Consider the following 27,143-nt stretch of genomic DNA (forward strand, 5'->3'; position numbering starts at 1 on the left):
AAAATCGGGACATCTGGTCATCCTACTTAGGATAGTTTTTCTGAGTTTGAAAAAACAAAGAAAAAGGTGAATGTAGTATTTGTATATTAACACTTCGCTTTAAAAAAGGTAGAATATCCAAATCTTGCCACCAGATTAGCTGAATTTTTCTTCTTAAAAACAGCATTGAACATTTACAATGACAGTTAGATTATGCTTCAGATCTAACGTCCTTTGAGGTGAATTAGAGCAATTCATCATGCTAGCTAGTCAAACCATTCCAGCTCTGAATTTCATCAAGTCTGCAAAAAAATCCAGTTTAGTGCCTGAAATTAGTGCACAAGACCATTCTCAAGCTGCCTTTATAAATGCAGAAAGAAACCCAGCCTGATCGTGAAACACTAATGTCTCAGTATTGTCTTTCTCTTTTTGATATGGGAGAAGATATTTCTGATCCCCAAACTTCTTCAGGGAAGCTTTTTGAGATGTCCTTATTAGCCTTTGTCTCCTCGTCCAATTTCTTTCTTGCAAGTTGGTGGAGCTAAACATCCTTTCACCCTTTTTGATTCATGATGACAGGCTCCTTTTCCCTCTGCAGAACTCCCAGTCTCTTTATAGTTTTCTGAAGCCTTTTGGATATTTTTCAATTTTCCCAATCCTGCTGTTGCACTTAAAAAATCTCTAAAAGGCCCTTACAATGTTTTTCTAGCAGGTTTCCTCTGATGCGGTCGCTGATTTGGGGTACTTCTGTTGCTTCAAAAATGTCAGTAGGTCTCTAGATGTATTTCTTTTATCTTCTGAGAGAATGTTTAAATGTATGATAAATGTTGAGAAATCCAGTATTTCATCAACTAAGCGACTTTATAAATAGAGAGCTAAGTTTAGTAGAGGTCTCAGTATAGGTCTTTCCCCAGAAACCAAAATAAAAGTCAAACCCAATCATATTTTGGCAGATAAAGAACAGTGGGCCTCCTTGGATAAGCTCTTCAGTTTCTCTTATTCCCTAAGCAGGACTTGGAATGAAACTGACCCAGTAGCTCCTCTTTGGATAAACAGATGCACTACAGATGTCTATTATAAGAATGGATTTTAGTGTCCATGGACCATTTGTTTGCCTCTCTCATTATAGTTGTTTTCATTAATAAGTACTACGGCTGTCAAGCGATTAAAAAAATCAATCACACTGTTAAACAATAATAGAATACCATTTATTTAAATATTTTTGGATGTTTTTACATTTTCAAATATATTGATTTCAATTACAACACAGAATACAAAGTGTACTGTGCTCACTATATTTTTTTTATTACAAATATTTACACTGTAAAAAAAACAAAAGAAATAGTATTTTCAATTCACCTAATATAAGTACTGTAGTGCAATCTCTTTATCATGAAAGTTGAACTTACAAATGTCAAATTACATACAAAAAAATAACTGCATTCAAAAATAAAACAATGTAAAACTTTAGAGCCTACAAGTGCACTGAGTCCTACTTCAGCCAATCGCTCAAACAAGTTTGGTTACATTTGCAGGAGATAATGCTGCCCGCTTCTTGTTTACGTCACCTGAAAGTGAGAACAGGCGTTCTCATGGCACTGTTGTAACCGGCGTCGCAAGGTATTTATGGGCCAGATGTGCTAAAGGTTCATATGTCCCTTCATGCTTCAACCACCATTCCAGAGGACATGCGTCCATGCTGATGACGGGTTCTGCTCAATAATGATCCAAAGCAGTGCGGACCGATGCATGTTCATTTTCATCATCTGAATCAGATGCCACCAGCAGAAGGTTGATTTTCTTTTTTGGTGGTTCTGTAGTTTCCACATCTGAGTGTTGCTCTTTTAAGAATTCTGGAAGCATGCTCCACACCTCGTCCCTCTCAGATTTTGGACGGCACTTCAGATTCTTAAACCTTGGGTCGAGTGCTGTAGCTATTTTTAGAAATCTCACATTGGTACCTTCTTTGCATTTTGTCAAATCTGCAGTGACAGTGTTAGTAAATCAAATAGCATGTGCTGGGTCATTGTCCGAGACTGCTATAACATGAAATATATGGCAGAATGCGGGTAAAACAGAGCAGGGGACATGCAATTCTCCCCCAAGGAGTTCAGTCACAAATTTAATTAACGCATTATTTTTTTAATGAACATCATCAACATGGACGCATGTCCTCCGGAATGGTGGCTGAAGCATGAAGGGGCATACGAATATTTAGCATATCTGGCATGTAAATACCTTGCAACGCCGGCTACAAAAGTGCCATGCCATGTTAAAAGTTGTTTTTTCTTCTGTTTATCTAATGCTGTGTGGTATGTTTGCATTGTGTAAACTGAATTAATTTAAACAAGAAAACAGAGTCCTCCCACTTTTAATCAAGAAGTAACCCTCCCATGTAGATAATCATAGACATAACCCACTCAATCAAGGTAAGGAGTATTTGCAGGTATACATAGACTCTCGGGGATCTGGCCTTTACTGCATGAGGAAATATCATTTCACTTTTCTAAAATTAATAGCAGTCTCTCTCACTGTGCAATCTTCACAGAAAGGCATTCAGCAATCTCTACTTCTAATCAGAATCCACAACCTGGAATCTTTAGGGCTTACCTAGATGGTGCGCCAACATGCAGTACAGGGAAGTGATTTCTACAGCCCACTAACATATTGTACAATAACTGGTCCATGTAGACCCTGCTGGTGCACACTCAGAATTCCCTACAGCATTTTTTGCTGACATAGTATTTTTTCATACAGCATGATGTTAAAACACACTAGGGAACTTTTAGTGTGCACCAACAGGGTCTACGTAGACAGAGCGCATTAGAAATCACACCTCCATAGAGCACATTGCCGGATTGCAGAGAAAAGCCCTTTTATTTAAATAAACAAGGAAGGGAGAGAAAAGAAGAAAGTGGAATGGGACAGTCAGTGTATAGAACCAGGACTCTTTGTGGTCAGTGAAATACTATCCACATTACAGGAAAAGAAAACAAAATGGCAGCCAGCCTGTTATCAGTTACATGCTGTGTATAACAACAACCAGCTGTTTGGGAAATGAGTGAATGCAGTGTGTGAATTATCAATATGCTAATCAGAAAGGACACTCTTTTTATGTATTTATTTAGATTTATATCAAAAGGGAAAAATATTATATCCTGCCCTTTTGTTGATTTTGATATAATTTTAAAAATACAGGGATATGAGCAAACAGCCTCCCCGCAGCCAGAAAATAACCAACCAGAGCTGTGAACTCAGCATCCTGCGAAAAACATGCCACATCCACAAAGAGCATCTGTTTTCATGCTCCTTGCTGTGTGCGGCTCTTTATTTTCAAAGGATCCCGTCTCTGTTAAACAACATAAGGCCTTGTCTGCACATAAATTGTACTGCTGTAAACCAGGAGTCCGGTTTTAGACTGGAACGCCCGGTCAAAAAGGGACCTTGGCGGCTTCGATCAGCACCGCTGACCCCTGGGCTGTTAAAAGTCTGGTCGGCGGCGCAGTAGGGCTAAGGCAGGCCCCCTGCGGCTCCCAGAAGCAACCATCATATCCCTGTGGCCCCTACATGTATGGGCGATCAGGGAAGCTCCACGCACTGCCCCCACCCCAGTTGCTGGCTCCGCAGCTCCCACTGGCCGGGAACCACAGCCAATGGGAGTTGTGGGTGTGGCGCCTGTGTGTACGGACAGCGCGCGTTGGGCAGAACTGCCTGGCCGCCCCTGTGCCTGGGAGCCGGACGTGCCAACCGTTTCCGGGAGCCAGGAGAGGCAGGGAGCCTTCCTTAGCCCCACTGGCCCGTGGATTGGGAGCTGTCACCCGCACCACAACCCCCTGCCCTTGGTTGGAATCCCCTCCTGGAGCCCACACCCCATCCTGCACCCCAACCCCCTGCTCTGAGCCCTGTCCCACCCCCAAACTCCCTCCCATAGCCCGCACCCCCTCCTACATGCCATGATCCTGCTCCCGCACCCCAAACCCCTCATCCCCACCCCAGAGCCCACACCCCGAGCCAGAGCCTGCACCCCCTCCTGTACCCCAGCCCCCTGCCCCATTCCTGAGCCCGCTCCCACTGTCCGAATCCCTTGGCTCCAGCACAGAGCTCCCTCCTGCACCCCAAACCACTCACCCCCAGCCCCACCCAGAGCCCACACCCCCTGCCGGAGCCCTCACCCTCTTCTGCATCTCAAGCCCCGGCCCAGAGCCCCCTCCCGCACCCTGGCCCCACCCCAAAGCCCACACCCCAAGCCAGAGCCTGCACCCCCTCCTGTACCCCAGCCCCCTGCCCCATTCCTGAGCTTGCTCCTACTGTCCGAACCCCTTGGCTCCAACCCCTCGCCCCCCCCCCGCACCTCAAACCACTCATCCCCAGCCCCACCCAGAGCCTACACCCCCAGCCGGAGCCCCCACCCCCTTCTGCATCTCAAACCCCGGCCCGGAGCCCCCTCCTGCACCCTGGCCCCACCCTGGAGCCCGCACCCCCAGCCAGAGCCCTCACCCCCTCCTGCACCCCAACCCCCTGCTCCAGCCCACTGAAAATGAGTGAGGATGTGTGGGAGAGAGCAACAGAGGAAGGGGTGACGAGGCCTCGGAGAAAGGGCATGGCAGCGTTTCAGGGAAGGGACAGGGCAGGGGGTGGGGCAAGGGTGTTCGCTTTTGTGTGATTAAAAAGTTAGCAATACTAGCTGTAGCTATGTCTGTCCAGGTAGAACAATACAACCCCCTAGTGTGGATGCAATTATACTGCCATAAATATGTTTATACCGGTAGAGCTTGTTTCCATATGGGAAGAGGAATAAGCTATACCGGTATAACTGTGTCCTCACTAGGGGTTGTACCAGTATAACTATATCGGTAATGCCATAGGTGTACAGACCCCATCCTTCCATGGCCACCAAGGCACAAACAGGTGGGCCAGCTACATCCTTAGCTGGGGCGAATTGCTGGGCCAGCCACAGCTGGGGGATAAGAAATTGCGGCTCAGAGGAGAGGGGGGACTGCCAGACAGACTGAGGGATTGCCCAGCGGATACTCCTGCAGCAGCTGGCTAGCAGGAAGCTGCCGAGGAGATCAGACTTCCAGTGAGGGAGAATCCGAGAACATGAATCTGGAAAAGGCCTACAAGAGAGGTGAGGTAGGGAGCAGCAAGGGACTGTGAGGAGCTGCTTAACACAGGGTCTCTGGGCTGGACTCCAGCAGAGTGGGTGGGCTTAGGTTCCCCTGCCATCCCCAGCAAAAGGAATAGTAAAATCCCTTGGTACTGTGGGGGCCTGGGCTTATTGATCCTTCTCTAGGGTCACTGGACTCCTGCTCTGTCAGACTTTGTATTGGCCTGGAAGGGGAGATAAATGACCCGGCTGGAATCATAAGAGGAAGCCATCTGGTACAGGCCAAATGATTGTTAGCAGAATGAGAGAAATTGAGGCAGACTCATCGTGACATCATGCATAGCCAGGAAAGGGCGCTGGCTGACAGAGGCACCCTCTGGATGGGTAAAAAAAAATAATAATCACACCCCCAAGTTATACTGGTGCAAAATCTGTGTGTGGACCAGACCTAATCCTCTTATATAGTATAGGAGGCCCTGATGACCAAGATGTTTGAGGAGGTCACAAAGCTAATCCAGGAGTCCTTTATGACTATGGCACTTCCTATTTTCAAATAAGATGCCAATAGCAATCAAGCAAGCAGGTGGCTTACTGTAGTTTCCATTTTTGTTCTACTCACCTGTCCCCAGGCAATCAAATTACAGTTTGGGATGACTGTTAAAAATATGCGACCTTTCTTCCCTCACCATGCAGACCATTTCCGCTGTTTGGAAAGATTATGCAAGTTCCATTGTATTGTACTAAATGAAAAGGGCTTGCAATTTTTGATCGAAGAAAAGGTTACAATTCAAGAGCAATCACTATTAAAATTATCCCTCAGCCTCTGAAAAATCTTTTGCACTTAGATTTACAATTCAGAACCCTATAAATCCATTTGGTTTGCTATTTTATTGTTCCAAAGAATTGAAAACTGTGCATTCAAGTATGTTTTCTTCCTATTCCATCCCATCCAGTTATGCACATAATCCCCTTTATTTTATATTCTATACCACTTTCCACGCTAGTCGCCTCAGGTACCTTGCTTTGGCATTTGAAAAAAATCTAATGTTTTCTCCTCCATATCTCTGCCATGCATGAGATGAAATATCCGATCTCGCATTATTTTGGCCACATCATAAATACATAATAAAAATAAAAAACACCCATACAAATACTAGACCCCATCCATTCTCTTCCTTTGGAAAGGATAAAATAAGCACAAATGAAAATCTGCAGCAAGTGTTAATTCTGAATTCCTTAAACAGTAAAAGATGCATTTTCAAAGATGAGGCCAGTGTTGCGTAAACACATACAAATGGCTTTTTTGTGGGCACAGTGAGTGCAGATGCAGTTTGAAGGAGCAGCCTTTGCTTTTTACTTTGGCAATGTGAAATCTAAGGGCTAAGTTTTGCTATCTAGACACTACCCTGACTAGGGTGCAGTTCAAGCTCCTTGGTGCTGGTAAGAGTCATAGAAAATGTAAAGCCAGAAGGGACCACCAGGTCATCTAGTCTGACCTCATGTATGTTGTAAGTCACCAACACCACCCAGTTACCCGCACACTCAACCCAACAACTGAAATTAGCAAGATATACTGCCCTCAGAAGGCTAAAGAAAAGAGTACAGACTGTACCAACCCTGGCCTTGCCTCCTATCATCCGCTTTGTGGTGATGTACACCACAAATGGAGTATGGTGGGAACAGTTCCTCTGCTCTTCCAGAGTAAAAGCAATTTGCTGATAGATTCAGTGTTTAATTGGTCACCTATAAAGTGGTTTCTTAAAGTGGGAATATGTTCACATTCTTTTTTTCTCGCATACTCTCTTCAAAGGAACCCAGCAGCCAGTTTCTGAACTGGGGAGGAGGGATAGCTCAGTGGTTTGAGCATTGGCCTCCTAAACCCAGGGTTGTAAATTCAGTCCTTAAGGGGGCCATTTAGGAAACTGGGGTAAAAATCTGTTTGGGGATTGGTCCTCCTTTGAGCAGGGGATTGGACTAGATACCTCCTGAGGTCTCTTCCGACTCTGGTATTCTGTGATCACACAAGGCAACAAAGAATGATCTCGTCTTGCAGAAACATGCCAATAAACAATCTTGAGATCAAGCTGAGACAGAAGCGAGCACATCAAAAGCTCTGAACACTTTTCAGTCATCACTAGAAGAAGAAAAGTAATATACAGATTAGAAAGAGAGAAATATAAAGTTAAATGAAACACACTTGGAGAGGGAGGGTCCAATCAGGTTTCTTATATAGGGTTTACTTCTGTTGTACATTTCCATATAGCCCCTGTGCTCTGCCTCCAGACTTAGGGTTGCACTGCAGCGTTACAGGAATCTGCCTACTTTTTATTTTTTTACTTTCAGAATTGGGTACAATTCAGCTCCAAATTATCTATAACTGTGCACAGCAGTCATAGGCGGAAGACAGATGAAACCATGAGGGAGCTTAGGTTTAAGAGTTAGAATTTTAGTGTTTTTCTGGTTGAGTCTGAGGGACCGTCCTCACACACAAGACCAGACATCTGGTAGATAATGATGCCACAATATCTGTAGCATATTTATCAGCAAAGTTGTAAGAAAATTGAATTTGGGGTACACAGAAGATACCTAACTTTACATAATGGTATGTGTTTGCCTGAAGTAACATTAAGGATCTGAAGAAAGATCAAGGGAACTGTGTGATAAGAAGGTCCCTCCATCCCTCACCAACCTCCTCCCTGTTGCCTGAGGAAAAAGATAAGCCTTGCAGCAGTTATGTAACAAAACTCACGCTCTGGCAGACCAAGTTCCAGAATTGAGGGAACTTTCCTGAAGAGCAACCTACCAGCAGCTCTATCTGTTTATAATGAAGGAGCTCCACAAAGCAGACACCTTGCTCCATCTTCCGTGGCTGGAGTATGTGAAAAGGGTCTCCCGTTAAAGGACTACTCTGCTGCACTCAACACCCAGGTCACCTTCTCTCTTTGTTATTCCTCATGCTAATGTTGTAATATTTATTTTGTTCACGAAAGCCAGTGTGATATAGATATATAAGAAAATTAATGTTTTAAACTTTAAATAGTAGTCATACACGAGTTGCAACCACAAAAAGGTAAACACATTAATTTCAGACATCCTACTGCTTTATTAATTCTTTTAAAGGGATCTATAGAAAAGGTCAGGCAGCCCATTTTTTAAACTTGTTCTTTTAGAACTCTCAGAACTAAGCTCACATTGGCCACTTTTACTTCAGAGCAGGCTAGAAGATTCTAGCACTTTACAACAAAGTGCAATTACCATTTCAGTTTAATCCTGTAATTCAAAATGCACAAACTTTAGGAGACTTATCACCCCTGCTAAAATGAACATTTTGGCACTGTCTCCATTTATGGTGGCCAGGCAACCACTTCTGGCACGAGTGCAGGTATTCAAATATATGTGCTCATCCCCATGTGAATTAGTGAGTTTGTACATGAACACCCATATCCACTTGTGTAACACCTAATACCCCCCCCCAGTGGCAAAATAATAACAATAATAATAGTCATAATAATAAAGTTTGCAGACATGGACTGAAATAAGATCTGGATTAGGCAAACAAGTTCACAAATAATTTTGCTTTACTATTCACCCAGCTTGGCTCATCAACCTGTGTGGCATTTTAAAAGCCAATATTTTGACAGTATTCCCTGTTAACCTCTCCCAATCTTACTCATTCTAGAAGATGACCTGAGAATAAGTGCCTAAATATCTTCCCATCATATCTACAACATTCATTAGTTACTTAATCTGCATATTTTATGATACATTGTCCAAAACATACTGTGAATAATTATGAACAGCATTATTGCGGTAGTTAATAGAAAAATGAGTTTATGGAACAAGCCAGAGTAGTTTGCTCAGAGATGAAACCCATACAACAGAATAGCATTCAGCACAGTTTGGGAATGAGGTTCCTAGAGGAGGGATTCACTCTTGTTACCTTCACTGGAAACGGATGCAGTTATAGCAATAAAGTATAATTGTTCTGATTAGTGAACACTGCATTCGCAGATTTGACAAGTACCAAAGAAGACATGTTTCATATGTTACTGCTTTGAGACACATTGGCAGCTTATGTTGGTGTTCTGGCTTTTATTACAACAGACCCATAAACAAAATTAACCAGCCACTTGGATCATTTAGGAATGACAAAACAATGAAGCAAGAACATTTCCAAAGGCTTGTTTTTAAGTACTGTACGCTGAAGAGGACTTTGGAAGTAAAGGAGTAACACAGCTAGGAACTGGGTACTGTTTTAAATCTCAAGCATGTTAATAGCCAGTTATACGTCGTAAAAACGTTCTCTTCAGCCTTCCCCTGATACCACCTTCTTCCCAAACTACCTACAGAGAGATGTTTTAAGTGGATACACTGTGCGTCAAACAATAGTCATTTATTAATCCATTTGTGTCACAGTAACATCTTAACTCATCACCCCACAGTGAAGTTCATATGAGTATTAAATTGATCTCCCATAGAAAACAGTTTGTTTTCAGAGGTGCAGTTGTTTACACTAGACTACATTTTTATAATATTTTGTACCTGATCGTACATCAACTGTTTGCTGTTTTTCATCCGTTAATGAGCAGTTTAGATTAATAACAAAAAGAGACCTCCCATTGGAAAGAGAAAAAAAATCATAGAAGAAAAAAAGGCACGGTGTGTCACTACAGATATCTGAGAATCCAGGAACAGCAAGGGATCCTAAAGGACCCTAAATGTGCAGATGTCTTTGATAAACAATGGATGGATCCCATCGATGGAATGAACATTGACATCTCTCTGTCCCTTAGCCAGCTCTTCCAGTTATTTTCCTATGTCAGCCAGCATCTTATTAATAGTAATACAGTACTACCTTAGATTTATGCATAACAGACTCTTGGCCATGTAAGTGGCATGTTTTGCTTTAACATAAATGTGTTTTATGTGAAATAATCATGTGCTTGATTTAAATTAACATTTCTGTTTTGTGCAAAATTGGATTAAATTCAAACAAAATATGATGTTTGTGATCCATTTTGAAAAAATGGTTTTGGATTGTAAATCAGTTTGAAAGGAAGGAACTATTGTTTGTACAGGTGGTATGCTAGAATGAAAACAGTTGTATATATTATTTGGTTTCAGTTGTACTTTAATGAAATATGTATACATAAGAGTTTTTCTAAGAGTACTCAGTTGAAAAGACTTTGAGGGACTTATATGCTTGGTTGTCCTGCTTCTTCCCTCCCCCTTCTCCCCCATATCCTATGCAATTTTAATGCCCCTTTTGTATTTCCTGGTTTTTGTTGATTTGAATGATAAGGAAATATAGGCTATGGATGGTTGGTGATGGTGGCTGTTCAAACATTACATTGAAACTGAAGTGCCCAGGGCCAGCTCCAGGCACCAGCCGAGCAAGCTGGTGCTTGGGGCGGCAGCTTGTAGGAGGCGGCATTCCGCCCAATCCTAGGGCGGCACAGCCGCTGTTGTTGTTGTTGTTGTTGTTCCGCTCTGGCCGCCCTGTAGGGGGCAGCGGCGTGGAGGATGGGAGCGCCCTGCAGCAAGCCGGCAGGGCAACCCGCGTCCTTCCCTCCCCGCCGACCGTAGCAGTGTGGAGCCCTCCCGGCAGGGAGCATGGCGGGAGGGGCCACGTGGCAGCGCCCCGCTGAAGCCCTGGCCGCCCTCCTTCTCTCTCTCCCCCCACTCCCTTCCCCTCCCCCCGCTAGCCAGGGCACATCTGCAGGGCAGGGAGTCCCCCTGCACCCGCGCTCCGGCCACGCTGCAGGGTTTTTTTTTTTCCCGCTTGGGGTGGACAGAAAGCCAGAGCCAGCCCTGGCAGTGCCCTCCTTTCTTTATCTGCAATTTCAGAGCAAGGATAATATTTGCCATATGCAGATATTACTATTATCGGGAAGGGATTTTGTAGTGTTAGTGTTTTATTTCACAGTCACTGTATCCTGTTGGGTGGAGTAAGGTTTGCAGTTGAAAGGGATGCTTTCTACAGTTTAATACTGTATATGTTAAACTGATTTTGAATAGTTTCTGAAGAACTTTCTGGTAGCTATGCGTAGGCAGATATCGGGTGAGGGTGACTAACTTCAGTGTCTGAATCAAAGTAGCCCCCAGTTTAACCACCACAGTGCTACTTTCTGGGCACTGTTCAGGGCCTGTCCCCACTCAAAAAGCCAGATCTGCAGCAGGGTTTGCTGTAACACTGGTCTCTCAATGGCCATCACAGAAGCATGATACAATGTAAAATACTGATTCTTAAAGCGATCTGGCAACACAATGATGATTGCCACATGAGGCACATCAAGGGGCTGCATCAGGAACCCAGCTGTCCGTGGCAGTGACCAGCAGAATACCTGTGTGTTTTGCTTCATCAACTCTGTTCAGTCCCTGTTATCAGCACACTAAGGGTATGTTTATACTGAAACTAAAAACCCAAGGATGGCCCGTACCAGCTGACCTAGCTGGAGCCCGAGTCAGCCGGCATGGGCCAGCCCTGGGTGTCTAGTTGCAGTGTAGACATGCCCTAAATGACATCATCACAATCAGATCTTCTTTGTCCCTTTTCAGTCACTCTTTTGGAACAACAAAGAGTCTGGTGGCACCTTAAAGACTAACAGATTTATTTGGGCATAAGCTTTCGTGAGTATAAACCTCACTTCTTCGGATGCATAGAGTGAAAGCTTTCACTCTATGCATCCGAAGAAGTGAGGTTTATACTCACGAAAGCTTATGCCCAAATAAATCTGTTAGTCTTTAAGGTGCCACCAGACTCTTTGTTGTTTTTGTAGATACAGACTAACACGGCTACCCCCTGATCTTTTGGAACAGATTGAATTGATGCATTTTTCTATTTTCATAGTAAATTACTAAATATGATGTCTTATATGATCCCTTTTATAAGAGCCACCGGTACTGGAGGAGTGTGAATAGTGTCTCTCAGACTTCATACATGTCATTTAAGCGAAACCCACAAATTACAGTTCATCCTTCAGGATTAGGGCTATTTTATAAGGTTTTCAATAGCTACATTTAAAAAGTTTCTTCCCATAACACAGGTCAGCATGAACTGGCAAAATTACATGACCTGTAATAGTTTCCAAGAATCCATCTTGGAAAACATCTCTGCAGCTAGCAACCATTGTAGTGTTGGACAGAGCTTAAAGGCCATTGTGCAAGATGTCCTCTCAGAATCATGAGTGACAAACAACAGTTTGTTACTTGGGCCTGTGAATTTAGCTTCCTCCTAAAAATCCTTCCCGTTCATTGTAATTTGTGAGTTTTGGTTAAGAGGTACGTGTGAAGTGGCTGAGACATTCTCCTGTATCTGGTAATTATGGCCCTTATATAAGAGATCACATAAAACATCACTCCGGTCCATTGAAATTAATCTAAAAAAGATGATTGTAGATCAGTGGTTCTCAAACTTTTGTACTGGTGACCCCTTTCACATAGCAAACCTCTGAGTGCAACCCCCCTTATAAATTAAAAACACTTTTTAATATATTTAACACCATTATAAATGCTGCTGGCAAAGCGGGATTTGGGGTGGAGGCTGACAGCTCGCGAAACCCCATGTAATAACCTCACGGCCCCCTGAGGGGTCCCGACCCCCCAGTTTGAGAACCCCCGTTGTAGATGAACAAAATTTTTCCTCCCTTTAGAAGAAAAAGGGAAACAATTCTAAATATTAAGACACAATTAATGAAGAAGTGTTTTCAGCCGCCATTTTAAAGAAATGTTTCTATCCTTTCACGCTGACTGCCACTCACTGGTAAAACCATTTTAACCATAAAACCTGAACTGTTGACAAAAACAAATCGAGAAAACTGTTTCTAGATCTGGCAGAAATTGTGAACAGGGCCTGAGAGATCCAAGTTATGCATGGCATGTGAAAGATGAGCCTCTTAATAATACCAGTTTAACACCTAAAATCCCATATAATTGATATCAATATACTTAATAAAATAAAACCTTAAAAAATAAAATTGTTAATCCGCGGGGATTGCGTGGCCAAACAGCCAGGCATGCACCGAATTTACACTGCAGTAATTCATTATCCCTAGTGTGTAGATTGCAAGTCTGGCTTGTGGAAGCACGTTTTCCCTTAGACTGCAGGGTAAAAAGATTTTATTGATGTCTATTTGAGCACTAATGTGAGTTTTCATAACAAGACTTTTTTCCCATTGGTTTTGGTTGATGAGTCATCTAAAGAAACTCGTTCAGTTTTGTTTTTTAACTGAGAATATATAAAACCGAAAAGAAACTTCTATCAGTTTGCAGTAGCAGTGAAAGAGTTATATAAACAAATTAAATTGCCAAGGAGACTAATGTTTGTGGTCATCCTTGATGGCTACGTGTGTGCTTGGAGGAATTAAAATGAGATTTGTGCAGAGCTAGACAGGGAGATTGGATGCAGGAAATGTTTGCTGTGCAGCAGCTGTTGTCAGTCGGATATGTGTGAGAGGATCAGAGTTCTAGCAATGAAGCACATGAACAACTCTACTATAATATGGGTCTCCATGTCTGCTTGTATAATGTTCAGGGCTGCCCATTTTCTTAAGAAACAGGAGCTGCTTAAACCAGGTAACGAAAACATGAGTGTGCCAAAGGATTTAACAGAATTCAGCAAGAAATCTGCTATGATGTCGCAAAAACAGTAGTTCTTTTAGCTAATAAGTTTGTGTACTGTATTTTTTGAAGCCTTCAGTGCAGCAGAACTGCTGAGCTGTGTGTGTAATACATTAATAACTCCCTTTCAAGTAAAATATATGCCTTATCCTAATTTTGTGATCTGCATAAACTACAGTACTGAAGTGTAATTTACAAATCTTGAAGAGAGGAAGTGTTCAAACTTGGAAATAACCAATCTCCTTTGCTTGAATATTTCTTTATTAAACTTTCTAAAGAGCGCTGAAGGATGAGTTTCTGGTTTGGTTGTATAGCATGTTTTAAAGATTAGTAAATTCTAGTAAGTTTTGTCTATTTTTTTCTCTTGGAGAGCAAACAAATTGAAAAACTATTTTATTTGTAAATTAAGGGCCTGTTCTCATTTGTACCGAGGCCTCTTTATAGTACTCAGGCTCATTTACATGGCCATAAAGTGAGTCTAAATTACATGTCTACTCACGTGTAAAGGCCAGTTTGCACTAGCAGAGTGATGTAAAGTGGCCGTGGGATAAATGAGAATCAGCCTGCGAGTCTTTAAGTTTGCATTAATAACTTTCAGCCATTGTAACTGTGATTAGAAAGAATTGGATTATCTCATCAATTGTTACTCTCCTTCCTTGCAGTAAAGGTTTGGTTTTGGTCAACTCTGTAAGAGGAGAGGAGCATGAAGGGTGAAGAGCATATTTCAGAACATAAGAAAAACTTGTTCAAAACCACATTTTCTTATTGTTTCAACTCTTTCCTCCCATTTCTCACCCCATTTTTTGGGGGTGTCTAAATTTTGCATTGGTCGCAAAAACACTAGTTAATGTTGTCTAACACTTTCCATTAGAAAGTCCCTTTTTGAGTTGCTTATAACTTTGTCAAATTCTAATCATTCAGACTGAAAATTTACATGCCTCCATTATACAAGCAGACGTCAGTGAAAATGATTCAGCCACTTCCAAGAATGAGGTTAAAGAAAAATAGGCAAGTTTGTTATTGTTCATTTCCCCATCCCAATTGTTTATTTGAAGAAGAGGTCTAGCATGGTCCATCTAACCAAGTTCCTGTCTCTGACATTGGCCATCACCAGATGTGTCAGGGAAAGATTCTTCCATAACTGCAAGGCAGTAGGCAGTTATGGAAGAATCTGCACCCCATGAAAGTCTCATCCTTATGCCTAATAGTTAGAGATGAGTTTAAGCCCCAAAGTATGAGATTTGACACCCCGTTCAACATTTTTGTCATCATTAGCTATAGCATCATGTCTTTGAACTCTGCTAAATTCTTGATTACAATGACATCCTGTGGTAATGAGTTCCACATTCTAACCATGCATTGTATGAAAAGGTATTTCTTCCTCAATTTAGAATTTGCTGCCTTTCAATTTAATTGAATGTCCCTTTTTTGTGTTCTGAGATGAGGAAAAAGTATGTTCTCCTGTGCTCAAGGCACTGGACTTGGACTTGAGAGAGCTGGGCGCAAGTGCTTCCCCACAGAAATAACTTGTTCAAGCCCATACAGGAACTCTGGAGGAGACATTTACTTACTTAATTAATTAAATTTAAAATTGTAATTTTATTTGCTTAATATTAAGTAATTGAATAAAATATTCTCAACTGTAATCATTTCGTTTATCATCTACTTCTCCAGCTGAGACCATTATGATGCTAAACAATTAAAATAATAATGAACACATTAAATAAGTCAAACAAAATATTCAAAATCCTGAATAGCAAGCAGTGTGATTTCCATTCCTGTGTAATTAATAGGAAGTATGGAAATGATTATCTGAACAAGAGTAGAGTCAGTAGGATGATTATGGTCCAGGTGAGAGAGGATTTTGTCCCAGTATAAAGCAGTGGCATGAAAACCTTTTTGGGTTAGAGAGCCACCTTAGTGCTGTGCTTGGGAGGTTATGCCACCACATCTGAGGCCACGTCTGCACTACAAAGTTTTGCTCATATAGGCATGCTGGTTAGGGGTGAAAACCCCTTGTGTAGATGTAGTTTATACCAGCAAAAGAGCCTTTTGTCAGTATAGGTGATGATGTTCAGGAAGGTGTTTGAACTATACTAGCAAAAGAACTCTTATTCCTGGTTTGTGCTGCATCTCCAGTAGGGAGCTCTGCTGATATTGCTTTACCATCAAAGCCTTTGTAGTGCAGACTAGCCCTAAGTGGGTCAAACTAGGGTTGCCAGTCCTCCAGGATTGTCCTGGAGTCTCCAGGAATTAAAGATTCATCTTTAATTAAAGATTATGTCATGTGATGAAACCTCTAGGAATACGTCCAACCAAAACTGGCAACCCTATTCAAAACTGACTCTCTAGTTTGGAATCCACATGATGGATGATCTCACACAGCTCCTCCTCTTGCTGAAATGCCGCCCACGTGCTTCAGCTGTCTTAAAGTGTGTGATGATATCAAGGAACAGCCCAATAATACCATTTAAGTGAGAGTCTGTAACCCTTTGGATTGGTCTGCAGTATTTTCTTCAAGTAAACATTCAGCAAAAGGCAACAATTCCAGTATCACTCTTCTTGCCTTAATATAGCATCTCTGTGTGAAAAGCAGGGAACCAACTCTAGGGGAAAAAAACATGTTGAGTGTTTGAATGCTGTACTGGGCGCATGATAATCAAAAATGAGAGCTCTTTTTCCTGGATGTCATCCCACAATTGTTTTTCTCAGAAGTCTTGTTTCAAACAGCTCCTAACTTTTCACTATGCAGAACGTCAACTCTTGTTTTTGTTTATATAAAAATGAGTTTCAAATCATACTCACTGGTTAACAATGAGAAACAAATGAAATCTACAACAAATAGGATTATTTGTAAATGTAATCCATTCCAGTACTTTTCTTGGTAATCATAAAACAAGAGTGCTATGGTTTCTGTTGTCACCAGAACAGAATCATTTTGGGGTCTGGTATTTTCCAGGAAAATTCGGCAGTACTCCATTTATTCATTGGTCAGATGAAATGTACCGTATGTGTTTTCAGTGTCTTGTAATCACATCGAGCTTTTAATGGCCCTGCTTTACTGGTTGCCAGGCAAAATGTGCTAATTTCTTCATAGCAGTGTGATCAGTCTGATTGGTTGTTGCATATATTGTTCTATGTGTCCTACTTTTCAGTTGGTTTGCAGGTAACCATCTCTGCAGAAAGTGCTTCATCTTAAACACTAAAAAACTGAACTGAAACACTGATAAATACTGCATTTGAAAGAACCGTGCTCACAGTACAATGGAAAAGCCAATGTGCATTAAAGTTACCATAGATACATCGCTCCGCCCTGTGCAGGAAATAAGACACCATGTGTGTATATGATTAAAAACTATATTAATTCTAACATAACCAGAACAGAGCTACAGCATAGTCCCCATTCTGCCAGAAGGGCAAGCCCAGCATGTTACATTATCAAATTGCCATGGAAACAGGGTCTAATCGTAAGGAGGAGGCTAGCCCACTTCTGTCAAATCAAGCAGACATCAGAACTGAGAGAGCCCCCAGAATCCCCAGACTTTTCCTTGGGTGAGGGATGTGGGTCTAGATGAGAACTTCCACTTTCTGGGCTAGATACTGAATCCCGCTCCTTGTTGTGCAATGCAGAGCAGTGACTGCAGCCAGAGGCCACTGAGCCAATGCGACTGTGAAGGCATTCCGGCACCCTTACCTCACTTAACCTGCTGTAAACATCTACAGAAGCTTGTGACAATTGAACAAGTATAAACAGATTCCTTCCTTAAACCAGACCTTCTGTGTGCTCTGATGAAAGCGAAAACCCAATATTTACTTAGTGCCCATTTTGTGATGAGGGGAAAGTCCTAGTCCTGAAAAGATTACTGGTGGAACCTCCAGCAAAACAGAAAGTCCTGCAGCAAACATGTGGCAGTTAACTAAAGAAAACCCAGGAGAGGCGAGGGAAGAATGGGTGATGTGTGCAGGAAGGAAATGTCTGCGTGGTCTCACGCCTGAGAGGAATCTTTGAAGGCCATACCCACAATGGATCAGGGAGATTGGCCAGTGGGAGGTCCTGGGGCATTCAGAATGGTCAATCAGGTGAAAAGAGGAAAGGCAGGGCAAGCGTGATCAATTCCTTTCGACCCACAAGGCATTTTGGTTTTGTAAATTGAGACAGTTGACAGGGCCATTCAGAGCCTGTGTGTGGGCACCGTTTATTTATTCTAAATTAGAAGAAGAAAAAAGAAAAATAAGTACGGTAAATCTCTTAATGGCTCATTGTACTTGGATTCTAGTCTCACGTGAGATCTTGGCTTCAGGTTACAGTGCCTAGAGAGACAGTCTCTGCAGTAGTTAGAGCAGGGCAATGGGAATCAGGACTAGTACAAATGACTAACTCGGTGTGTGTGACCCTGAGTGAATCACATAACTGATCTGTACTTGAGCTTTCTATCCCCAAAAGGGGGACAGTAGTTAGAGCAGTGGTGAGGCTTTTTAAATTATTGTTTGTAATGTGCTTTGAGCTACTTGGATGCAAGGTGTTATAAAAAGCCAAAGGAATATTAAAATGTGATCTGAATACCTGATGATTGATAAGCCAGTTCTTAAACATCCTTTTCTTAAGATGTTATAGTATATTAACAACCTCTCTTTTCCCCCAATCTTCCCAATGTCAGCTCTCCTTGTACACACAAATACTCTTTCATGTACTGATTTATGCAGTCTTGCTAAGAATGATAAGTCTGGTTGTTTCCCTTCAATGAAAACTGGGAGTTGTTTATTCCAAATTTATAATGTGTGTGAATGTTTACTGATGGGACTCCCTACAGGTTCTCCCCCTTCCTCTCTGGTTTTCTGTCCTTCTCCCCACTCTCGTTCTTGGGTGCTCTGTTGATTATGAATACAAAATCTCAGTCAAGTTTACATTTTTAAAAATATATTGGTTGGTCTATTTAATATGATGCCTCATGGAAGTTTTGCTTGTATCGGAGTCCTTGCAGAAGTAGCCCAGGTGTATTGCCCAGGTGTACTGCCCGCTGGTGTTGTGTCTATTTTTAGTTCTTAATTTGAGATTGGAAAAAATAAAATGATCTGCGCTGCATTATCTGTCACTTTCCACAAGGTAAGGGATACATTTTCTAGCAGCCGGCATTATTGCATCTACATATATACACACAGTGGAGTTGCCTTCAACTGAATGCAATAAATTACTCCTATTTAATCTATTGTTATAAGGCAAATGAAGTTCTACCATGAACAAATAATGTTGGTATAGTGAAGTTGTCTTCTTTAGAACTGAGACTTACTTCTCTTTATCATCTGTGCAAGTCCCTTTTCGCCTGGAGGTTTAAATTTTCTATCAGCAGTTCTAACAGTCTGAATAGATGGATGTTAATGTCCAAATTAGGCAGATCTAAAATAATTGAAGAAGAGATTTGTTGACATTCACTTAAAATGCATTATTAAATTCCCAGTTATATAGCTGGAGTCTTTGACTTTGTCTGTTAAACTTTTTGCATAAGCAATTAAATAATCCTTTCAATAGGAAAGGCTTGGCAGCTATAAGCACCTCCATTTCTATTTGTCTTGTCATTTCTGAGCATCAGCAGGAAACCAAACCAGTACAAATATCTTGGGGGCATGAGCGAAGTGGTACCAAAACACCTCATTATTCCTAACTGTGTGAAATTATTGTGCCCTATGTTTTCCAAACTTTCATTTCATGCATGGTCTATGCAGATTTCTCCCTTTAAGAAACCAAAGAGCTGGAAGGAAACATACGTTGTTCTTATAGGCCTATGCAATATGAATACGACTTCTCAATTCATATTTTACATTTGCATTTTTGTCCACCATATGATTTATGACCCTTCAAGGTCGAAAGTCGTAATCTATAATATCACATGCAGACTTACTTCATCTCAGTGTTGCTGATTTAATATAGTTATAAATGTCTGAGTATTTAGTGTGAAAGAGAATACTAGATGAATAAAAATACCAGGACTTGGAGCCAGGTCTGATAGTTGTTTGCTTTCCTTTGGCAGCCACCAGCTCAGCCCACTTAGAGGATCTAGCTTACCTGGATGAGCAGAGACATACTCCCCTACGTACGTCCCTCCGAATGCCTCGGCAGAGCATGGCAGGTGCCCGCATACAACAAGACCTAAGAGGTAAGGACCAGCTGAAGACTTTTGTGCGGCCACATGCCATAGGTAGTAGCCACAAGGATCTGACTTTATATGGTGCTTCCTGCAGTTGTCTGTTATTTTGGTGGAACCATCTGATTTATGTAAAGTTTCCCATATTACCGTATATACTCGTTCATAAGCTGAATTTTTTTAGTAAAAAAGGGAAGCATCAGAGAGGGGGGTCGGCTTATGAACGGGTATAGAGAGGGGAGAGGTGGGACACGGCCCCTCCCCTAACAGAGGAGGCAAGGAGAGGCAGCAGAGCCAGAAGGGAAGAGGCGGGGTCAGTCTCTCTCCTCTTCTGGCCACGCTGCTCTCCCCCTAGCCTCCGAAGCAGCTGCAGCTCCAGGGCTGGCAGGCTGTGGCTGTGCCGCCCGGCCCGCCGGTGCAGGCTGCAGCCAGGCCAGAGACATCCTCCCCTGGCCCTCCCCAGGTAAGGTGGGAAGGGATGGGATGGGGAGACTGTGGGGGTCCGGGGCTAGGGCTGGGAGGGGTTACACAGGGAGGGGTCTTGTGGGGAGGCCCCGGGTTAGGGGTGGGGTCATGTGCGGGGTGGTCACAGGGGTTACTCCCTTGACCCCCAGCTTCCCCCCCCCAAAAAAAAAAATTTCTCCACCAGTTGCTGTCCCGGCCAGTCAGGGTAAGCTGCTGGCAGGTAGGGACATTTTGTTTACTTAGATTTACCTCTGTGCTTGTGGATGCTCGAGGTAAACAAACCGTTTCGGCCTGCCAGTGGCTTATCCCGATGGGCTGGGAGCCAAAGTTTGCTGATCCCTGAATTATAGGGTCGGCTTATGAATGGGTCATAAAAATTTGCCATTTTTACTTATCCATATTGGGGGGTCGGCTTATAAACGAACCAGCTTATGATCGAGTGTATACTTTATATACCTGAAGTGCTGCCTCACTACTGAGAGATGAGGTGGCCTCTTGTCTTTCAGTGTGTTTCTTCCTAGCATTGTCAAATAAGAAGGGAAAGAAAACTTGAGAGAAGGTGTAGCAATAGATTCAAGTACTGATCTCTTTAGATGATAGTAGTTTGCCAGTGGCTGGGCCATGTTTCTGTGAGGAACAGTGCAAAGGGAGCTACATGGAGTGTTGTTAAAGTACCCTTTCTGGATTGCTCTTGCTGTGATATTTGCTTAGAAAGCAAATGCGTCAAACTCTGATGTCTATTTAGGTTGCTATATACAGAATTGTGTGCTGGCAGGTTATACATACTTGTCAACATTGCAGCCTGTTGCACCCTATTTTTTCCTTTTATTGGACTTTGATTTGTTTGCATTTCAGCAGTTACTGCTTGCAAAAGATGCATCATGGTTAAAGGTTTGGGTTTGGAGGGGTTTTTTGTTTTTGATTTTTGGTGCCCTCAGATATACTGTAACTACAGTATCTGAATGAGCATACACTGAAAAGATGCTTGAGTCTTGAGTTGTGTTTCAGCTGTGTGGGACAGTTCCTGCTGTTGGTTTGCCACAGGGCCATCCTATGTTTGCATGTCTGCAAGTCATGCAGTGCTTGTTAAGAGTCCATAAAGCTCTCCTCTTCTCCTCTGGGTGCTGTGTTTATTTTTACCTTGAGGAGCTGACCTACTGTCTCAAGTAAGGCAGTTTGGAATGTGCCCATCAGTCCACGCTAGACTGGTTTCTAATGTAGCAATCCAATGGCACTGCAGGGTTGGCCGGTTTTAATTCTGATGGGGATTTGTACAAAATACACAACCCTTGACTGAAAGAGAAAAGTGATTTTGTGTCGTCTTGGATCACGCTTTGTAATGAAATCATATTGGCTGGTGATACAGTTATAAAAATGTACTGGCAGGCAGTAAGCGAAGAAAGCAAACTTGGACAGACAGAATTCCCATATGTTCTAACTGAGCAGCTTGCCAAGCCTTCATAATTTGCAGTGATTGCATCCAAAACATTAAACTTTATTGTAGGAACAGAATCAAATTGTTTTCCAGACACACTTTTAAAAAAAACATGCAGCACCACATCTTTTCTTTTCTTTTTCGGTTAAGCCTGCATGTGAATAGCGAGCAGTGTTCCATATTTTATGTCTGTTTCTGGTTTTTGTTGTAGTGACACGCTATCTTAACAAAGGGGAGGGAGGGAAAGCACTATAGATAATACCACTATTTGGAAGTCTCTTCTTTTCATGGGATATGTGATTTTTTCTGAATGTTAAAAAGTTCCAAATGTTTCCTTGAAACTGTGTAGAACTGGCCTGTTCTAGTGACCAGGTCTTTGAGCTGTTGTGCCAATTGGAAATCCTAAACTTGGGCTCAGTCTTAGTATGTCATGTCTTGGGGATTTGCAGAGATGGTTCTCAGTCTTTAGTGGAGCAAGTAGTGGCTTCCGATCTGAGAGCCAAAGATTATGACTATTGTTTAACTCACCAATCCCCCTCGTGCCCAAATATTAATTTTTCATGGAGAGGTTCAATGGGTAGACATTAAACAAGTGACTCTTCCCTTCGGTCCATTTTGTCTGTTAAATCAACCTGTTTGAAAAGGGGAATTGCATTCCTTCCCCAGCTTAATACTAAAGGCTCAGAGCAGGAAAAATATTTTGTGCAAGTGGCAGGTTATAAACCAAATACTGAGTGCACTTTTCATTTTACTGTCATGAACCAGAGGAATTTAAGGTTAGTTTAGGTTAATATAGCTTAACCTGCAAGATAATAGTTGCAAGGTACCCTGAAGTAGAAGTGTATTGTAGAACTAAGTACTGGGTATTAAAACATTAACCAGTGTTGTCATCATGTTCCCATCCCAGATAAGGGAAAATCAATGGTAATTTACTATGTAAAACATTCTTCTTGTCCTCTATAGGAAATATTTTGGGGACAGATGATTAGATGGAGAATTCCTGAGTGCTACCACTCTTGCATTAGAGTACTAAAGTACTGCTACTATTATTAATATAGGCAGTGCAGTAGTGCCTAACACTTTCCATTATAATCCCCTGTTTTCACTTGCTTGTAACTGTTATACACTTTAGCCTTTTGGGCTGAAGTTTTCCATGCTTCATTGATTTTTATGAAAACTTGATAAAAATAGTTCAGCCATCTCCAAGGAGGTGCTCAATAAAAAATAGATATTTATATACTGCTAAATGTATGCAAGGTTCTTTACAGAAAAATAGTATTCTCTGAAGAGTTTGCAATCTAAGTGGAATAAAAGGAAGATAGGATCAAGATTCTCAAGCATTTAATATACCAACGTTTGCATGCTGCTGTTTAACATAGAATAGAAGGAGATGACAGTTGACAATACCATGTTCCTCAGATCTACATTTCAATTCTAATAAGTATAAAGTCACTCGTGTCCAGGCGTTGCTCTCTAGATATTTGCAATACTCTTAATATGTGGCTTAGTACTGTATGGGCTTTGTATTGGACAGCAAGATATCTGTGTGTTCCAGCTGCTGGTCCTAAAATGGAAACTGGCAAGTACACCACACAGCTTAATGCTAATAATGAACTGTGGATGCTTACTGCCAGCATAGCTCAGAAGGAGTTCTTAGTCCTTGGAAGAGAAAGGCGTCTGCAAGCCAAATAATTTTCTAACAGGCACTTCAACAAAATCAAATTACAACTAAGAATTCAGTTTGTATAGGGGAGAGTGATCTAGATGGTACAGAAGTGTGTCTCCTGAAGGCCTGCGTTTAAATCTGAAGGTTAGGATCAGAAGTGAAATAAATTATTGGATCTCAGCTGTGCGGATTTTGTGCATTTGTTCATATTATTCAATCAGCCTTACTTTGGTATGATTGGCATTTTCTGCTATGGAGGGACCCAGGACTGGAATAGCAGGTGTGTTTCAAATCAGGATTGAAATGTGTTTTTAGGTCTCTACTGGAGAGGTTTGCAAAGCTTATGTGTTATCAGTCTCTCATTTAGCACTAAAAATACACTCTCTACCTGCCCCCCTAATTCTTTCCAAAGAAATATAGATTTAATTTACTTCAACAAGTTATCTCAAGTTCAGGATATTAGCATGGGACTCTAGCCTCAATTCTGTAAAATTCTTCATTAAAAGTGAATAGAAAACCCAGTGAAGGGTTGACAAATTGTCAGATATAAAAAGGCAAGTTGTTAATTTATTTTGTGGTTGTAACAAATACTAAAGCCAAGCAAGTAACCAGGATCCTTCAGTTTGTGCGCACACACTCTGGCCTGCTAATTAGTCACATTTTTGTCCCTCTCCTTCTGAGCCCTTTCCAATCATCTGTCCTCCAGTGAATTAGTCTGTAAAATGTAAGGGCTGTGATACTGTTTACCTGCTCTCTATTTCTTCTCTCGCCCTAATTTGTTTTTATCTACTTTCTCGTTCTCCATTCTTCTCCTTTGTTACTAAATAGGCTTTGAAGATGAAGGATCATTGTCCTCTTGCAAAAGTTAGAATGCAAAGATTACGGTTGGGAATTCATTAGGGCCCCATAGTTAATTACCCTTCTATGACGTCGATAGAGACACAGCTGTATGGGGCTTTATTATGGGTCTGACTCTTGGTAGCTCCCATAGTTCTGTGACTCATTAGGGCCCCATAGTTAATTACCCTTCTATGACGTCGATAGAGACACAGCTATATGGGGCTTTATTATGGGTCTGACTCTTGGTAGTTCCCATAGTTCTGTGACTTGCTTGGCTATGCTTGGGGAGTGCTGTCTGCTGAGGATTATTAAATAACTGTTAATGGGCTCTTGAGATGTTCATCAGACAATCTCAGGAATTGATGAGGTTAAATAAGTATCTGGCATGTATCATGTGACTAATCGGTGACACATGAAAATTATTTTTAAATGTTTTAGAAAACCCAGTTAGCAAAATCTCAGTGCTCTTTTCTTCTCTAAAGATATGGAGCCTTGGCTTGATGGTGTAGATTAGAATCGGTATTGGCCAGGCATCAGTTTAACAGAATGGACAAATCAGTGATGAGGAATGGTCTGAGTACACTGCAGGATTCAATTTAGTCAGCATAATAAAATGAAATATTTGGGGCCTTTTCCTATAGACCATGTGGAATTAATATTCTAGCATTTGGTAGAAATATAACTTTGGTGGCTAGTGAAATACAGAACATATCCTCCTCAGCACTGATGTCCAAATGGTTGTGGCACTAAACATTTTCTTTCTGGCAGGGTACTTACCAACGTTGCATACTTTAAATGGAACACTGAGACTACAGCCAATTACAGGGGAAAGTTTCATGTAATTTGTTCTTCTCTTAGTACGTGTCTGACAGGCCTCAGGTTCATAGAGAGGTCTCAGGTACACGCTTCCTAATAGGTACTGGGGAGGGATTTGGGGCAAAACTTTGGAATTCAGGTCTGATTAGTAAAAGAGCTGGAAGGGGAAGGAAAGAAAACCTTCCCAAAATGTGGGCGTGGGGAAATAGCAACCTGTTCTTTTAAGAAAATAAAACTCTAAATCAAAAACAGTTTTAATTTAAAAAATTAACTAAAAATCAGAAGCAGATAGTTTGTAGGCTTGTGGATGGTTGTCCGTTGTCAGCTCCTTGAATCAGATTTCTCCTTCCTTGTTTCTTAATATTATTTTTTGAAAGCCATAATTACTAGGTCTGAGCCCCACTCCTTCTTGGTCTCTGGTGTGAACCGAGGCATTCTCAGCAGAGACCACCTGTGGTTATCAGTATTGACTATGTATCATTCCTGACAATTGGAAAGCGAGAGGATAGTCTTGAATGGAAGGCAATATATGTCATTAATGCAATTCTGGCTTATCCATCAGAATTAGGCATTGGAGGGCAGGTCTACACTACAGCCCGGATCAACGCTCTGAGATCAATCCAGCAGCGGTCAATTTAGCGGGTCTAGTAAAGACCTGACAAATCGACAACAGATCGCTCTCCAGTATAGATCCCTGTACTCTACCCCCTGACGAGAAGAATAAGGTAAGTCGACGGGAGAAACTCTCCCGTCGACCCTCCCGCGGTGTAGACCCTGCGGTAACTCGACCTAAGGTACATCGACTCCAGCTATGTTATTCACGTAGCTGGAGTTGCGCTGCGTTGCGTAACGTAGGTTGACTTACTGCAGTAGTGGAGACATAGCCTCAGACACTGAGCAGTGAAGCTGCCTAGCACACTGAAAGCTATTTGGTGGAAAAGGTGTCCCCTAATTCCTTTCCATGACTTTCATTTTTGTGGCCATAGAAGACCAATACATTACTATTGTTATCATACCTAATATTTTTAAATGAAATAAAAAAAACAACTTTGTGTCAATGCGGCATTTATTTTAAATGTCAAACAGTCAATAGTTAGGAAATTTAAAAGATTATGGTTTCTCCTATAATGTTAATTTGGCCACATTTTACCTTTTACAGCGTAGTCTATTCCCATGAGTGTCAAATTCCCTTTAACTCCTTTGAAAATTACATACTAAGTTAATGTTGTGAATACATTTTTAATTTTTAGAATTTCTTGATTGAGTACCGGATATTTCAACCTTAATATTACATTAATGCTACCTGTTGTATTTAATAATAATAATTAGAGATGGGCCAAAACTGGAACCTAAAATCCAAACTGTTTTGAATTTGGAAGTTAATAACCATTTGGATATGGGGAATAATCAGATATAAATATAAAAAATAGACTAGATCTTTAAGGATCTGCTAGTATCCCTTCCAAACAAAGTAATGCATGAGATAAATTAAAACAATAATGTAATAGTTTCATACTCAAAATGAAAATGTATTTACTTATGTAGAAAGATCTGTATTCTGTATGCTGTGGAGACATAAATCTGCCCATCCATCACTTTCCCAAAGACCACAGCTTTCATGTGGCTTATAAATGTGATCTGTGAGCACTACCATATTGCTGTGTGTATAGTAATGCAGACAGGAGAGTTTGGGGCATGTGTCAGGGTTAGCTATTGTGTGTAAATTTATCATCACTTCACAGAAAAAAGTCTTTATTTTTAGATTTAGTATGCGAGTGCAGGAAAGTTGTTTCATTATGACCAGATGTTGCTGCTTTAATTAGCTGTGTTTGGACTGTTAAATTTCCTAGGGGGCATCTGAGCATTCAAATTTACATCAACAAACAAGTAACAGTAAGCTACATGCATTTTAATGGTGGAACCTTCTACATTAGAATTCAGTGCCTGGATATTGTATTTCCGATGGGAGTCAAGATGTCTTTGTTTATTATTGTTTATCTTCTACTCAGCCATGGGTGGCAGGTGGAGCCCCCCTTTGGCGAGGCTAACCCCTGGCTCTGCCCCTTCTGTACACTC

The 27,143-nt window shown here is 41.6% G+C and overlaps 1 protein-coding gene across 9 annotated transcripts in view; it reads left to right on the forward strand.

Moving 5' to 3' along the window:
• TANC2 (tetratricopeptide repeat, ankyrin repeat and coiled-coil containing 2) overlaps positions 1–27,143 on the forward strand; it is a 610,881-nt gene that overhangs the window by 470,681 nt on the left and 113,057 nt on the right. For all 9 annotated transcript variants that reach the window (XM_054014274.1, XM_054014267.1, XM_054014275.1 and 6 more), the window contains one exon: positions 19,732–19,857. In XM_054014274.1, coding sequence (XP_053870249.1) covers positions 19,732–19,857 — 126 coding nt within the window. The remainder of the gene's footprint in view (positions 1–19,731; positions 19,858–27,143) is intronic.

Source organism: Malaclemys terrapin, chromosome 25 (genome assembly GCF_027887155.1).
Source record: "Malaclemys terrapin pileata isolate rMalTer1 chromosome 25, rMalTer1.hap1, whole genome shotgun sequence".
Taxonomy (NCBI): domain Eukaryota; kingdom Metazoa; phylum Chordata; order Testudines; family Emydidae; genus Malaclemys; species Malaclemys terrapin.